Source organism: Oryx dammah, unplaced genomic scaffold (assembly GCF_014754425.2).
Source record: "Oryx dammah isolate SB20612 unplaced genomic scaffold, SCBI_Odam_1.1 HiC_scaffold_19, whole genome shotgun sequence".
Taxonomy (NCBI): Eukaryota; Metazoa; Chordata; class Mammalia; order Artiodactyla; family Bovidae; genus Oryx; species Oryx dammah.
In genome coordinates this window covers 45,488,598-45,505,255 of record NW_024070203.1, presented here as the reverse complement: position 1 = coordinate 45,505,255, position 16,658 = coordinate 45,488,598, and the positions used below count along the sequence as shown (strand labels likewise).

Genomic DNA, 16,658 nt, shown 5'->3' with positions numbered 1-16,658 from the left:
AGGTTTCATGGAGAAGGTGGGATTTATCTTTCCTGGAAAACTGGGAGGATGTCAGTAGGTGGATGTGGGATGGTGGGAGTGTTCCAGGCAGAGACAGTAAAGGCAAGAAGATCAGATGTGTAGATGTGTTTGAAAATGCTAAACAAGTGCATTGTGGTTGGTGTGTTGGCTGTACATGACGGAGCCCTGGGGGATGAGGTTGGGAAGGTCAGTTAGAGCTGTCTTGTGTGTAGAGAGCTAAAGTTCTAGCTTTAATGAAACTCGTCTCGATTGAGCAGTGGAGAGGTTTGAGCAGCCTTTGGCAAGCCCTCCATTAGGTCCTGTTAAATTAGGGAGAGAAGGGAGTGGAATGGAAGGAGGGGGACAATGTGGAAAGCTATGGACAGAGCTCCAGAGAGGTGAGGGCAATTTTGCCTAGTAGAGATGGAAAGGACAGTAGCCTGCTAAACTCAGTTTTTCTGTGTTGGCTTTTGTTTGTTTGTTGGCCTCACCGTATGACATGCAGGATCAGGGATTGAACCCATGCCCCATGCAGTGGAAGTGCAGAGCCCTAACTGTTGGACCACCAGGGAATTTCCTCCTTGTCCCGTTTCAGTTGTTTTCCACTCTGCAGTCAAAAGGATCCTGTTAAAATGCCGCTCCTGGGCTCAGAGCTTCTGTGGTTTCCCAGTCTAAACCCTGTTTACCTGCTTGAGGCCATTTCCTTCCTGCGGTCGGATTCTGCTTCAACCATATTGGGCTCATCACTGTTGCTCGAGTATACCAAGCACACGCTCACCTCGGGGCAGTTGTTCTTGCCGTTCCTGTGCTGGGAGTTTTCTCCATGAGGCCCCTCACTTCCTTCAGGGTATTACTCAAACAATCCCTTTCTAATGAAGCCTTATACAGCCACCCTATTTAAAAATTTCTACCTTTTTCTCCAAAGCTTCTTATCTTTCTCTCCTTAATTTTTCTCCCTAGCACTGATCGCTGTCTAACATACTATGTGTTTTACTTATTGATCATCTTGGTAAGCTCCACAAAGGAAAGGTTTTCTTTTTTTTTTTTTAATTGGTCCATCATGTTCTTTGATGAATTCCCACTGTTTAGTAGATACTCAGTAAATATTTGATGAATAAATTAATGAATGATGAGAATGGAGGGAAGAAGTTGTGTGTATAGGATTTGGCAATTGCTGGGAATTATTGGCTTCCCAGGTGCTGCAGTGGTAAAGAATCCGCCTGCAATGCAGGAGATGCAGGTTCAATCCCTGGCTCGGAAAGATCCCCTGGAGGAGGAAATGGCAACCCACTCCAGTATTCTTGCCTGGGAAATCCCGTGAACAGGGGAGCCTAGCGGGCTACAGTCCATGGGGTCACAAAGAATCCAACCCACTGAGCACACATGCACGCACTCATGGAATGATGGGAATGGAAGTATCCACGATGGTTTCAGGATTTCAAGCTCAGATGGCGGAGAGAGGAGTAAAGGGGCGGAATGAATGAATTCTGAATGTGAGTTGCCCAAGAACGTCCAGAACTGTTGCATGCGTCTCTTTGCTCTGTGGTGTAAACCTAATATAGCATGGGATATGTTAGAGCCAATACTAGACTCAAAGAGGGATCACCAGAAGCCATGTGCCTGGGCCAAGCCATCTTAGCCTCTTGTATTTTTGCCTTAGCTTTTTTGCTGATTTTAACTTTAGTTTTAGGTTTGCAGCTCTTATTAAAAGCTGTTACCTGAATTCCCCATATTTGCCATAAGAGCATTGCTCAGTGTGGTTTATACAAAACTCTATTTCTTGAGAATAGTGAGAATGGAGGTTTTCAAACTTAGTCTACCTAGGAAGCATCATAAGGGCTTCATAGAGCTCAGGGTGCTAGACCAAGGTGTGACCTGAGAATCTGCATTTTGACAAGTTTCCAGGTGATGCTGTTGCAGATGGTCCAGGGACCATGCTGTGAGAATCTAGTGCTTTAGAGCATAGAGCAAAGCTTTGTTTCTTAGGAGAAAATTAGGATGTTTCTGCTAATGATGATTATATAACTTTCTGCTTTTGTGGCCGGGAAACCAAGGGTCAAATTTGAAGCCCAGAAAGAATCTTTTTGCTGGCTTTGATGTGCTGTTCTGTTTATATTTTCTTTATTTCTTTTTTTCAAGGAAATATGATGCATTTCTTTTTTTTTTATTGAAGTGTAGGGCTTCCCTGGTAGCTCAGCTGGCAAATAATCTACCTGCAATGCAGGAGACCCCAGTTCAATGCCTGGGTTGGGAAGATCCTCTGGGGAAGGGATAGGCTACCCATTCCAGTATTCATGGATTTCCCTGATGGTTCAGATGGTAAAGAATCCACCTGCAATTTGGGAGACTTGGGTTCCATCCCTGGGTTGGGAAGATTCCCTGGAGGAGGGCATGGCAACCCACTCCAGTATTCTTGCCTGGAGAATCCCCATGGGCAGAGGAGCCTGGCAGGCTACAGTTCATGGGGTCACAGAGTCACATGACTGAGTGACCAAACACAGCATTGCACAGAACTTCCCTGATGGCTCAGAGGGTAAAAATCTCCCTGTATTGCAGGAGACACAGGAGGTGTGGCTTCAATTCCTGGGTCGGGAAGATCCCCTGGAGAAGGCCATGGCAACCCACTCCAGTATTGTTGCCTAAAAAATCCAGTGGCCAGAGGAGCCTGACAGTCTATAGTCCAAAGAGTCGCAAAAAGTCAGACAAAACTGAGCACACATAGTTAATTTACAATATTGATTTAGTTTTGGATGTGCAACATAGTGATTCAGCATTTTTATACTTTATACTTCATTTAAAGTTATTAGAAAACAATAGCTATATTCCCTGTGCTCTATAATATATGCTTGTGGCTTGTTTATTTTATTTATGTTTGTGCATAGTTGCTCAGTTTTGTCTGACTCTTTGCGACCCCATGGACTGTAGCCTGCCAGGCTTCTCTCTGTCCATGGGGATTCTCCAGGCAAGAATACTGGAGTGGGTTGCCATGCCCTCCTCCAGGGCATCTTCCCCACCCAGGGATGGAACCCGTATCTCCCTCTTTGCAGGCTGATTCGTTACCGCTGAGCCACCAAGGAAGCCCATTTTATGCATAGTAGTTGTATTTCTTAATCCCTTCCCCCTGTCTTGCCACCGCCCCTTTCCTCTTCCCACTGGTAACCCGTGGTTTGTTCTCTATGTGAGTCTGTTTCTGGTTTGCTATATGCATTTGTTTTATTTTTTAGATTACACATATAAGTGATTACAGAGTGTTTGTCTTTCTTTGTCCAACATTTCACTAAGCATAACACTCTCTAGGTCCATCCTGTTGTTGCAGATGGCAGAATCCCATTGTTTCTCATGCTGTGTAGGGTTCCATTGTAAACGTATGCCACATCTTCTTTATCCATTCATTTCATCTTTTCTATAATTCTTTGTTTAATTTCTCTTTTACATTTATTTTGTTGTACCTTCAGCTTAGGAGGCAAAAGGTAAATGGTAACAGGCATGGCAAAGAATTCCTAAGAAAGAGCACACTTAAAATACTCGGTGCAAGTTAACTGTGGGACTGTAACCCAAAGTGGGATCTGTCTGCTCGCCACTCAAAGATCAGTTTGGTGATCTTAAAGAGGCCAGTTTGGTGAAAAGGAAAGTTTGCTTTATTTTGGATGCTGGCAACTGGGAAGAAGGCCGGATGCTTGTCCAAAGTCAACTCCTCCACCCTGACCATCAAGGGGGGCAAAAGCTTTTATAGGTGGAGGGAGGGGGCTACATGTAGAAAAGCACAGTCAGCTCTGACAGTTCAGTTCAGTTCAGTCGCTCAGTCGTGTCCGACTCTTTGCGACCCCATGAATCGCAGCATGCCAAGCCTCCCTGTCCATCACCAACTCCTGGAGTTCACTCACAGCTCTGACAGTCATCTTGAAATTGGTCATCAGTGGTCTGATCAGCGTCATCTTGCTTATAAGGAACAGTGAATCTTCAGTTCCAGGGTTGGTTTGTTTCTATTTCCTTGAGGCCGGTTCTTGGAATTAGGGCGGTTAATATCATGGCTGCAGTTTGGTCGTCATGTAATTTACTTCTTCGACCTGGTGGGGGTTTCAGTATCTGTAAGACAGTTCACAGGATAAGGCTCAGAATATTATCCCTAGTCCTTGAGAAGGAACTAAAGATCCTTGGCTATGCTTGCTGCTGCTGCTGCTGCTGCTAAGTCGCTTCAGTCGTGTCTGACTCTGTGCGACCCCATAGACGGCAGCCCACCAGGCTCCCCCGTCCCTGGGATTCTCTAGGCAAGAACACTGGAGTGGGTTGCCATTTCTTTCTCCAGTGCAGGAAAGTCCAAAGTGAAAGTGAAGGCGCTCAGTCGTGTCCAACTCTTCGCGACCCCATGGACTGCAGCCTATGCTTATGACTACATTATTATATTTGGTTTCCTTTGACTGTTTTCATTTCTGCATTTTCTCACTTCTCCAATTAAACTTATTCTTTGGCTGAAGTTTTTTCACAGGCAAAAGGCAAGCAGAGGACATGGGAGGGGGCCAGAAGGACCGTAGGGTCTTGCTCTATTTCAGGACTAATGTTCATCAGAGTACTGTCTACTTTGAAATATATATATATATATATATAAGCAATATATATATATATAAGTTAAGCAAGCAGGATTGTACTATGGCTAGTAATCACTTATAATGTATTTTGGGTCCTGATGGCCGCTGTTTCTATTCACTGTCAGCAGGTAAGTGGTTCAGGAGCTCAGTGTGCTCTCATACTGGAGTATTTTTGCTTGATGGTCAAAAACTGGCAAACCTGGGCTTTCCTGGTGGCTCAGTGGTAAAGAATCCACCTGCCAGTGCAGGAGACACGGGTCCAGGAAGATCCCACATACCGAAGAGCAACTAAGCCCGCGCACCACAACTACTGAGCCTGTGCTCTAGAGCCTGGGAACCACAGCTCCTGGGCCCACATGCTGCAACTGCTGAAGTCTGTGCACCCTAGAGCCTGTGCTCTTAAACGAGAAGTCATCGCAATGGGAAGCCCCCACACCGCAACTAGAGAGTAGCTCCCACTCCCCACAACTAGAGAAAGCTGGTGCAGCAACACAGACTCAGCACAGCCAAAATATTAATAAATAATTTTTAAAAATAAGAAACAGTTAAGATGGTAAATTAAAAAAAAAAGACAAATCTATCAATACCTGTTGCCTCATTATACTGTGCACTGTGAGGCATCGGAGAACAGTAAAGTATGGTATCTGAAGGAAAGTTACAGGGCTCAAAATAGCCTGGAGTTAAAACTCCCCTCCAGGTCCTCCCCACCATTCTATGCAAAACAAAGAACTCTCTCACCAAAAAAATGAACACTAGGTTGATTTTGCCCAGCTCCCAGTCGATCCAGCCTCTGGCCAATCTCCAAAATTCCTTGCCCCAGCCATTTAAGAGATAACTACTCTGAACAACCTTGGAGAACAGGCCCCCTTAAGACAGTAGCTTTCCATATACATGCCTATATATACTTAGTCTTTTCTTGGGTAAGCAGCTCACTAATCTGACTGCTGCCCCTTCTCACCTCATTAAAGGTGATCTGTTCCTGTAAAGTGCTGGTCTCCGTCTCGTTTGTTTTCTGAACCTCGCCTTCTCTAACTCCGTACCTTACAGTGTCTGCACTTGCTAAGGCTGTCCCTGGCAGCTTCCATAAGAATCCAAGCACACCACGTAGCTCAGATTTTCTGAAACTTTGACTAACGGTCACCTCTGATGCAAGGTCAAGGGGAGGGACCACATCAAATTTGTTGTAGCATAGCCCTGTGGTCAGAATCCCTGGTGGTTCAGATGGTAAAGGCTCCTCCCGCAATGCCGGAGATCTGGGTCAGGCAGGTCCCCTGGAGAAGGAAATGAATGGCAACCCACTCCAGTATTCTTGCCTGGAGAGTCCCATGGACAGAGGAGCCTGGCGGCCTCCAGTCCATGGGGTCACTAAGAGGCAGATACGACTGACAGGCTAACAAACAGCCTTGTGGCGACTGGAGTTTAGCACCTGAGTCCAGGTGTGGGTCCTGGCTGGCTGGGTTACCTGCCCTGCCATTGATGTGCATGTGGGAACCAGCAAGGGATCTGCCAGTGATAGCAACACTTCTCAAAGTGATTTCTAAGTGTTGTCTACCTTGTATTATATTCTCTTGAATTCTGGAGGTTTGTATTAAGTTTTATTTCTGTATTACGGCTGTTGAAGGCATTTCTAGTTTTAGTGTCAGATTGTCCTTGTAAGTGAATTTGTAAGAGTTCCTAGCATTCAGTGATCAAAAAATGATAATTACTACCGTTAGTTAGTCCCTCTATCATTCTTTTTAAAAAAATTATTTATTTATTTTTTGGCTGTGTTGGGTCTTCGTTTCGGCGTGTGGGCTCAGTAGTTGTGGTGTGTGGGCTTAGTTGTCCTGCAGCAGTTGGGATCTTAGTTCCTTGACCAGGAATCGCATCCGGGGCCCCTGCATTGGAAGATGGTTTCTTAATCGCTGGACCACCAGGGAAATCCCTCCATCATTCTTTTTACCGCATCTTTGATTTCACGATGACATAAATGACACCATGAAACTTATCTTAAAAAAAAGAAAAAGAAACTTATCTAAGATATATTCGTATAAAAGTTAATATTTGGCGGCAAATTGATAGATCCAGCAGCTTCTTTGCTAACTTTGCTTTTGAAACTTTGTCTTTGTAAAATAATTTTGAATTACAGTGAAAGCCACAGAAATAGCACACAGAACTCCTGGGTTCCCTGAGCCCCAATTCCCCGATTGTTAATGTTTCTGACCCATTTGTGAAGTTACTGACCCCTAGTACTTCAGTGTTTCCTAAGTCAAGGATACTCTACTGCAGGACCACAGGGAAGTCATGGGAATCAGGAAATTAACATTAATCCAGTGCTACCATCTAGACCGTAGGCTCCATTCAAATTTTGCCTGTTATCCCTACATTGCCCTCTATGTCCAAACCAATCCTCTGTCACAGATTGTATTAATATTTAGTTGTGGTGTGTTTTGGTCCGTCAATTTGGATCAGCTCCTCATCTACCCTAATATTTTATGACCTTGATCTTTGAGAAAGTTGTAAGCCAGTAACTTTATAGAATTTGGGTTTGATAATGTTGCCTCCTATGCTCGTTTGTAGACACAGAAAGGATGCTGTCTCAGTGTCTTCACAGAAGCCACACAATGTTAATCTGTTAATGTTACCAGTTGTGTAAACTTTCCTATCTTGAATGGGATTGGATCTCCCAGGCCTCTGCACTCCAAAATTACCAAGTATATTGCATTTATAAATCAATAAATAAATTATAGGTACTCTGTGAGAAAGTACTTTGAGGTGGTGTAAAGACAGTTGGGGCTTCCCTGGTAGCTCAGCTGGTAAAGAGTCTGCCTGCAGTGCAGGAGACCCCGGTTTGATTCCAGGGTTGGGAAGATCCTCTGGAGAAGGGATAAGCTACCCACTCCAGTATTCATGGGCTTTCCTGATGGCTCATACGGTAAAGAATCTGCCTGCCATGCAGGAGACCTTGGTTCAATCCCTGGGTTGGGAAGATCCCCTGGAGGGGAGGGTATGACTACCCACTCCAGTATTCTTGCTTGGAGAATCCCATGGACAGAGGAACCGAAGGTCGCAGAGTCAGACACGACTGAGCAACTAAGTACAAATACAGTTGATCCTTGTTATTTGTGGTAGTTTTGTTTTGTAAAGTTATGGTAAACACTGTGTTAGAGAATGCTGAAGCATTGCTCTGGGGGAAATCTGGGTTAACTTCTCATCACAATATAATCATCAATCAATATATAACCTTGTGTTTCTGTTGAAAGACACCTTATTTAATATAAGTTGTTGTTTCATTAATATTGAACCCACAGCTGACAATAGTATAACTCATGCCTGAAGGAAGCTGATTCCATCCAGTTGGTGATGGACAGGGAAGCCTGGCATGCTGCAGTCCATGGGGTAGCAGTCTTTCAGTCGGAGTGACTGAACTGAACTGAATTGACGGAAGCTTATGTAACACATGAATTAATCATTTCTCCAAGGACTTTGGGGTGGCTCAGTGATAAAGAATCTGCCTGCCAACCAGGAGACTCTGGTTCAGTCCCTGGGTCAGGAAATTGCCTTGAAGAAGGAAATGGCAACCCATTTCAGTATTGCCTAGGAAAGCCCATGGACAGAGGAGCCTGCAGTCCATGGCGTCACAAGAGTCGGACACGACTTAGCAACTAAACCGCCAACTGCCATGGACTTCTGGTTCCTTTTAGTGGCAAGTGGCGTTTAGAAACCAAGAACTGGGTGCTAGATGGGTTCATTGCTACCAGTGTGTCATTACTTCTGTCTTGTTAACACACACACACACACACACACATCTATTATCTATCATATCTGTCTATCTATTTATCTAGATAATGAGCCTCACCAGCCAAAGACAATCCTGGAGATCTGCACCCTCCACCCACGTCCCCGCTGCAGGGCATGCAGTTTGAAAGTTCAGTTTGAACAATAGGGGAGGAGGAAGGTGGAAGAAAAAAGGAAACTAGCTTAGAGTTGTTTAGAGTCTGAATGTTTGCTAAATTCTTCAGTAATAGGTTTGTTTTTTTTTTAATAAAAGAAGAGAGAAAAACATAACATGTATTTTTAGTTAGCTTTGAAATTAGAAGGCTATTCTATCATGCTAAATGGGTATACAAGAAAAACCAGTTTTTCTTACAAAAAACTAGTATCTTAAAATATTCATGTTATACATATGTTATCTTCTTGGGTTTGCAAGTTTTATTGTATATTTTCCCAGATGTTTTAGATTCAACACGTTGGCTTTTAATTTACCAGCTAGCTTAATTTGAATCTTTAAATGTCCATGGGAAAATCTTCTTAACTTTATAATTTTTAATTCTGGAGATGGCATTTTGATTTGCAGTATTTATAAGAGAATACTGGATAATTTTATGAAATATTTTATATTTTTTCCGGTGTGTTTATGTTAAAAAAAAGTATGCATCTTAATTTTACTTTTAAAATATTTATTTAAACTTTAAGCAATTAAATTATGATATAGAACATTAAAATCAGTTTGTACTTCAAAATGATAATAAACAGTCTTGACTAACTCTTAAATTTTAGAGAATAGGCTATGAATTATAGCTTTAATAATGCTGTTGCTGGTTAGTAGCTTCAGTCGTGTCTGACTCTGTGCAACCCCATGGGCTGTAGCCCACCAGGCTCCTCTGACCATGTTATTCTCCAGGCAAGAATACTGGAGTGAGTTGCCATGCCCTCCTCCAGGGGATCTTCCCGACTCAGGGACTGAATGTGGATCTCCTGCATTGCAGGCGATTCTTTACCATTGAGCCATCAGGGAAGCTTTAATAATGGCTGTCGCTTAATTTTTAGGAAATTATTTTATTATGTTGTAGCATAAGGAGATAACTGTTCTAATAACTGAGAGACTCTATCTCAAAAGTAAGGCAGCTTACCTTTTCTATGAAGATGTATAAAGATCATGCACATGTGGGTTAACTCACATTACAAATATGCAAACAATAGAAAAGCATCCACTCAAGAATCTTTTCTTGTTTCTCCTTCCCAGTCTTACTCCTGTTTATAGAATTTCTCGGTATTGTATATATTGAAAAGTATACATTCAGCCATATGTAAACACATTGTTTTCATTTGTTTTTACTTAAATATTTATACACACACACACACACACACATGAATATGGGCTTCCCAGGTGGCGCTAGTAGTAGAGAACCTGCCTGCCAATGCATGAGATGCAAGAGATGCAGGTTCAATCCGAGTCCAGAAGATAATCTGGAGAAAGGAATGGTCACCCACTCTAGTATTCTAGTCTGGAAAATACTATGGACAGAGGAGCCTGGCGGACTGCTGTCCAAAGAGTCGCAAAGAGTCGGACTCGACTGAAGCAACTTAGCACGCAAGCATGAATGTATATGTATATTTTTGTACAGCTTGCTTTTTTCATTAGTGAAAATATTTTTTGGAGTTCCTTTCATGGCAGTACACCAAGCTCTATTTCATTTTAATTTACTCCATAGTATTTCATTACATGACTGTGCCCTAGTTTATTTAAATGTTTCTTACTAATGGACATTTGGGGTTTCCCTGGTGGCTCAGACAGTAAAGAATCCTGCAGTGTAGGAGACCTGAGTCTGATCCCTGGGTCAGGAAGATCTCCTGGAGAAGGAAATGGCAACCCACTCCAGTATTCCTGCCTGGGAAATCCCATGGACAGAGAAGCCTGCCGAGCTGCAGTCCATGGGGTCACAACTGAGTAACTTAACATCACCAACCCAACACCATTGATGGACATTTAGTTTTTTTTCCTAAATTTTTGCTTTTATAAACCATGCTGCAATGAAACTGAACATGCATCTTGAAGCATATATATGACAGTTTTTGTGAAATAAATGCCTAGATTTAAGTGAGACTTTTCTCTTTTCCTTGAGAGGCAGCTGGGACAGGTACAGAGCCCCACCTCTGGGCTGTCCGGCTCCTTCAGATATCATTTCTGTTTGTTCCTCAATCCAAAGTCCCTGGAAGTATCTGACTTGGTGACCTTATCTCTTCTACCCTTCTAATTGTATTATTTCCTGTTTCTTAATGAGACGGGAAGAACAGATGTTCAATAGCATGTACCAGTTCCTCTGCTGTGGGCGTGTGCCATGTCAGGCCAGAGAGCTGGCATCTCAGAAGTGCATTTACTCAGAGAAGTGTTAGTTGGGCGAAGCGAAAACTGTTAATTGAGGGCTAAATTGCAGGTACTTTACACATTTAATAGTCTTCAGGGTCTTAACAAAAACTAACATTGTTTAATCAATTAAAAAAATGCTGTTCATTTATTGAAACAGAAGTCATAGGTTGCCTCCTTCTTAGAAGGATATTTGTGTATGGGTATGTTTTTAGCTTCTTTGTTAAATTTCATTATCCTAGTTGAACAATTAAAAAAAAAAACACCCAAGTCTATTTAATAAAGGGGACGAATTCTAATCATTCATCAGGTTTTCCTGTATTGCTGAATGGCTATTTCCAGTTCATTTCAAAAGCAGTTCAATTTTCTTTTTCTTTTCCATCCCTTGTTTATAACATTCATTTGTCATTTTTGTCATTTTGTAGACCTACCAAGAGCAGCTGTCAGGATCTTAAGCAACATGACATTCCTTTTTGTGAGTTTGTCATACACAGCTGAGAGTGCCATTGTAACTGCTTTCATTACCTTCATCCCCAAGTTCATCGAGTCACAGTTTGGTATTCCAGCTTCCAATGCCAGCATCTACACTGGTAAGGCACTGCCGTTAGAACTCCTTGAAACCATGATCATTTTTTGACCACTAAACTAAAATGCAATGAGTGAAGACAAAGTTCGTTCTAACATTAAAGTGTTAAAATTCAAGTTCATGAACAGCAACCTTCCCCCTTCAGATTTTAGGAGGCGGAAGTCTTTGAATGTTTTCTCTTTGATTCAGATTGTGTTACTGTGTGACATTTTTACCAACTGTGTTTTGGGAAAGGGAGAACTTTTCATACTTGTGTTTTTAAGATTCTCAGTTTGAAAGAATAAAATAGGCAAAGTGTTCAAACTTAAACCTGAACAAATTTTTTTATGGGTTGACATGAGTCTGACAATGTTCAACTGAAAAAATTTGATAATCTGAAATAGAGATCAATTTCATGGTATCAGGATTTTCTCTTCATAAATGTGAGCAGATTTTAATTCTATTACTGGAGGTACTTGAAGTTAGAAAGGAAATCTATAAATTTTGTCTCAGGTGATGTTTTATGTTTGAGGAAATTGATTTTTAGAAGATTTTGGTACAGGGACCCATAGCATCCAGTGATCAGAGCTTTCTTCTCACAGTAAATTGGGTTCTCAGTAATGTGGGAACATGAATTCTCAGATATTGGGATTTTCAGTGTATTATACCATAGAATATTCTGGGTATTTTCTTAGTGGTTTCAAAGGTGATCAAATAACTGTACCTAAGGCTTTAGTTATTAATAAAGTGCATTTAAGCAGTTAAGTGGAGAATTGCCCTCCATGTCCACATTCAAACCCAGGAAGCTTGGATTAAATTAACAAACAAAATTATATTACTTGTAGAAAGAGCAGTTGACTTGAATTATTTGAGTAATCATTTTGTTCCATATTTCACTTTGCCAATAAAAAGACATGCATATTGAGTTGTAGGCCCATCATAACAAATCTTTTTATAAAGAGTATACTTCTTTGGACCTTGTAATTGTAACCTATAATTTTTTTTTCTGTTGGTTTTAAAGAAATATATGTTTTCCTTACATTAGGGTAAAATTTACAGATTACATTGTAATTTGGTTTTCAGATATCCTGAACATTGAATTTCTAGTTTAATTCCTACTCTAACTCTGGGGGCTGCAGTCCATAGAGTTGCAAAGAGTTGGACACTGCCAAAGTGACTGAGCACACCTTCATCCTTTGTCTTAAAAAAAAAATTTGATTAATTATTGGCTGTGTTGGGTCTTTGTCACAGTATGGTTGGGCTTAATTGCCCCAGGGCATGTGGGATCTTAGTTCCCTGACCAGGGATTGAACCCACGTCCCCTACAATGGAAGCTGGATTCTTAGCCACTGGACCACCAGGGAAATCCCTACACTAACCTTTGTTGAGCAACAATTCTTGCATAGGGAAACCATGAGTGGTCTCGTAGTTAGATCTGAAGCTATGTAACTGTCGAATGTTATCTCAGCATTTCCCACTCTGTGTTTAAATATTAAAGGTGTTACTGGAAAGAAGATTCATAGTCAAATAAATTTAGGGCTTGCTGAATTAAAATACTACAGACTTCTTTGCTGTTGGACTTTTCATAACCCTAAGAACCCTTGGAGGAGGAAATGGCAACCCACTCCAGTATTTTGGCCTGGGAAATCCCAAGGGGGAGCCTGGTGGGCTACAGTCTATGGGGCTGCAAAAGAGTCAGACTTGACTTAGCAATTATACAATAGCAATATACCAGTGTGCATTGTGAACTCCCAAAGGAAGGTTCCAAGTATGGTCTCTCTCCCACATTTATTTGAATCTGGCATGTTTTTTTTTTTTAAAGGCATTCATTCTCATGAACAGTGTTTCCCGGGGCACATATCAGGAAATTCTAGTGACGTGGGAGCAGAGATGTCTAGATCATCCCATTTGCCTCCAGATGGACTATTTTGATCTCAAGGTCTCCTGGGGAGTGGTCCAGTGATGAGCTGGGTTGGAACTGATGCATGTTGAGTGTATATTGACCCAAAAATTACTGGTCCAGTCAGAGGCTAGATAGATAACTTCTGTGGAGAAATAGAATAAAGGGGTGTTTGGTTGCAGAGTTCCACAGTGGTATGTGGTCAAGGCAGTGGTCACTGAATGTGACCACCTGGGTAAAGAGGGTATAAGAACTAACTCATGAAATTTGCTCATCCTTTGTTTTAACATCTGGGTTACAGGAGCAGTACAACACTGCACCAGTGCCACTCTGGTTTCATCAACAGCAAGTTTTTTTTTTTTTTTTTTTAATCCTTACCAATGCAGTTTATACAATGTTTGGTAGTCTTTGGTATTTTGATAAAAGGCCTTTCATTTCTAGCTCGCATACTTTTTCCTTCCTTTCCAGACAGATAAAAAATAATAATAGTTAAGAAAGTCTCCTGGAGAAAGGAATGGCAACCCACTCCAGTATTCTTGCCCGGGAAATCCCATGGACAGAGGAGCCTGGTGGGCTTCAGTCCATAGTGGTCATAAAGAATCACACACGACTGAGTATTAACTGCTGCACTTTCAAGAGATACTCTGATTAAGAATAGTGGATGGCTTGTCATTACAATATGGCTAAACAGGGCTGAAAATTCTTTTTAAAACTCACCTTGACTTTTTAAATTTGTAAGGATTGAATCCTTCTTACTCTCCAAGCAGAGATCTTTATTTTTTAAGAACTTGTTTAATGTTTTGTCTTTAAATCCCCTCCTATGCATATAAGTAACTTGGAGAATGAAGAAATGTATCTGAAGGTGAATCTAAAAGTAGTTTTAATTTCTCCTCTGACAAAGTTTTCGAGTTAAAGTTCTTTTTTCATTAAAAAAAAGTTCATCGCTCCCCTCCATAGCAATTTGTTTTGTTGTGTTATATGGTGGAGGTGAGGCTCCATGCATGGATCAAAAGACTGGCTTTTGCTCACTTGCCCCCTTGCATAGTCATTGAACACTCTGAGTACTATGGCACTGTGCTGTGTGTGTGTGTGTGTGTGTGTGTGTGTGTGTGTGTGTGTTAGCAGGTAGGGGGAAATACAAAGACTCAAACTTGAACCTTAAGTTTCTTATAGATCTGGGAAGAGAGAGAGAGTGAGCTTATGAAATAAGTTTAGAAAAGCTGTTTAAATAAATCAGTGGGAGCTTTGGGTTAGTGTGAGTTGCATTTCATGGAGGAGAAATGGCTTTAACCTGGCTTGATTTATTTATTTGGCTGCGCTTAGTCTTCATTGCTGCATGGGCTTTTCTCTAACTGCAGCAAGCGGGAGCTGCTTGCTTGCAAGCAGGCACTACTTTCTAGTCGTAGAGAGTACAGGGGCTTCTCTTGTTGCAGAGCATGGGCTCTGGGGCCTCAGGGCCCCAGAGTAGTTGCGGCTCCCTGGCTTTAGAGCACAGGCTCAGTAGTTGTGACACACCGGCTCCTCGGCAGGTAGGATTCTGGACCAGGGATTGAACCCGAGTCTCCTTCATTGGCAGTTGGATTCTTTACTACTGAAGCTCCACCCCCCCCCCCCCCCCCCCCCCCCCGACTGCGGCAGGGCAATGGTGGTATCTAAGGTGGCTAATACCTTTACCCTCATGCTGCTAATTCACTGACTTTAGGCTGTCAAGTGTTTCTCTTTAGGTATGTTTCTAATCTAGAAAACAATAATTTGGACTGGAATGAATTTGATGACTTCTCCCTGCTCCAAAATCTTAGATGAAATAATTTTCCCCAGGCCACATGTACCAAATAAACTTATTCTTACATTCCTGTACAGTCTTGTGATTTTCTTACAAGGGAAATAGTTAATAAGCAATTCATCACTGGGGTATTTTTAGTAATGTTGCATCACCACAAACTTTGACTATGTCCAGCATCCTTTGATCTCTTTTTCTTTGCTGTGGGCAACCAGAAGTAGTCCATGGATTTTTCTTGGAATTCCATCTGTCACTTAACTCAGTGCATGATTTTAGCCAAGTCACTTAACTGCTCTGTCTCAGTTTCTCATTTGTAAAATGTGAGCGATCCTCTCCCCAACCTACTAACAAAAGTTCAATGAGATAATGATATCTTAAATAATTTGGCATATAGTCATAGATGGTCAGTAAAACCTTTGCATGTTGTAAGATCCTGTTGAATTTAAATCCCCATTGAAGAGTTTTGTTAGATTTTCTGATTTAAAAAAAACTTTCTGTTAGTCTAATTTAGAGCGGCAATTCGAAGGCATTTTGTTAAATCTCATCTGATAAGAGGAGTAATAGTAATACATTCAAATGAAATTATATGGAGTGACTATTTTCAGTCCTGATCATAGGAATAAAGTGGCAGAAACCTTCTAGGGCAGGAGATGGGCAGAAGCTGCTGAGGAGGGAAATTCATGGTGTAATGCATCATGAATCCATTTTCCTATCTCTGTCTCTCAGTCTCTCTCTTTCTCCTCTTTCTCTCTTTTTCTTAATATTTATTTTTATTTCTTGGCTGTGCTGGATCTCAGCTGTGGCTTGCAGGATCTAGTTACCTGACCAGAGCTCGAACCGAGGCCCCCTGCAATGGGAGCTTGGAATCTTAGCCACCGAACCACCAGGGAAGTCTTTTTGTCTCTCTCTTTGAATTTCTCTAAATCAATTTACCAAATGACCAGCCTCCTGTTTGGCCAGTTCTCCAAGTGACCATTATTTCTTTTGTGATTCGTTAGCTTTATTTACCTGGAGAAGGAAATGGCCATCCACTCCAGTGTTGTTGCCTGGAGAATCCCAGGGACGGGGCAGCCTGGTGGGCTTCCGTCTATGGTGTCACATAGAGTCGGACATGACTGAAGCAACTTAGCAGCAGCAGCTTTATTTACCAATTATCAAAGTCAAAAATTTTAATATAGCAAATTTGTATAGTGACCAGTAAATTTAAGAAAACATAGTGAATGCATGGCTTTTTATATGTTTGTTGTGCTTTAATCCACTGCAGTCATTATTCTTTTTGATGTTCCAATTGTGCAGTCCTTGGCCTCTGGGAGCCCCTTCAAGTTAGCATCTGTGTATCCTTTGGAACAACCTCAGTAGTCTTTATGGTTTTCTGCCGTAGACCTGGGATCAGTCACACTTCTCCAAGGAGTCCTGGTTCCTTTTAGAATAAATGATCTTTGGAGGTCACCCTCTGAGCACTGGGGTGATCATTGGTACAAGTTGTTGTTTGTAGGCCTTTTTTTTTTAAATAAAAAGAGGAAAGCAAATCATGAAGTTATGTGATATTTCTGCTTCAGTTGTTAAGAATACAAGTTGACACTTCTTTGATACATCTTTTTGCTCTAGTATTGAAAATCTTTCTTCCTAATGACTTTTACGTAATTACTTTATCCATATGTGTGTGTGTGTGAGCATGAGTTTGAGTATAATGGTTTCAA

The 16,658-nt window shown here is 41.6% G+C and overlaps 1 protein-coding gene across 3 annotated transcripts in view; it reads left to right on the top strand.

The window, feature by feature from the left end:
* SLCO5A1 (solute carrier organic anion transporter family member 5A1) overlaps positions 1-16,658 on the top strand; it is a 154,565-nt gene that overhangs the window by 76,354 nt on the left and 61,553 nt on the right. For 2 of the 3 annotated variants that reach the window (XM_040261354.1, XM_040261352.1), the window contains exon 4: positions 11,139-11,303. The exons of the other annotated variant lie outside the window; for it this stretch is intronic. In XM_040261354.1, coding sequence (XP_040117288.1) covers positions 11,139-11,303 — 165 coding nt within the window. The remainder of the gene's footprint in view (positions 1-11,138; positions 11,304-16,658) is intronic. 3 annotated transcript variants of the gene reach the window in all.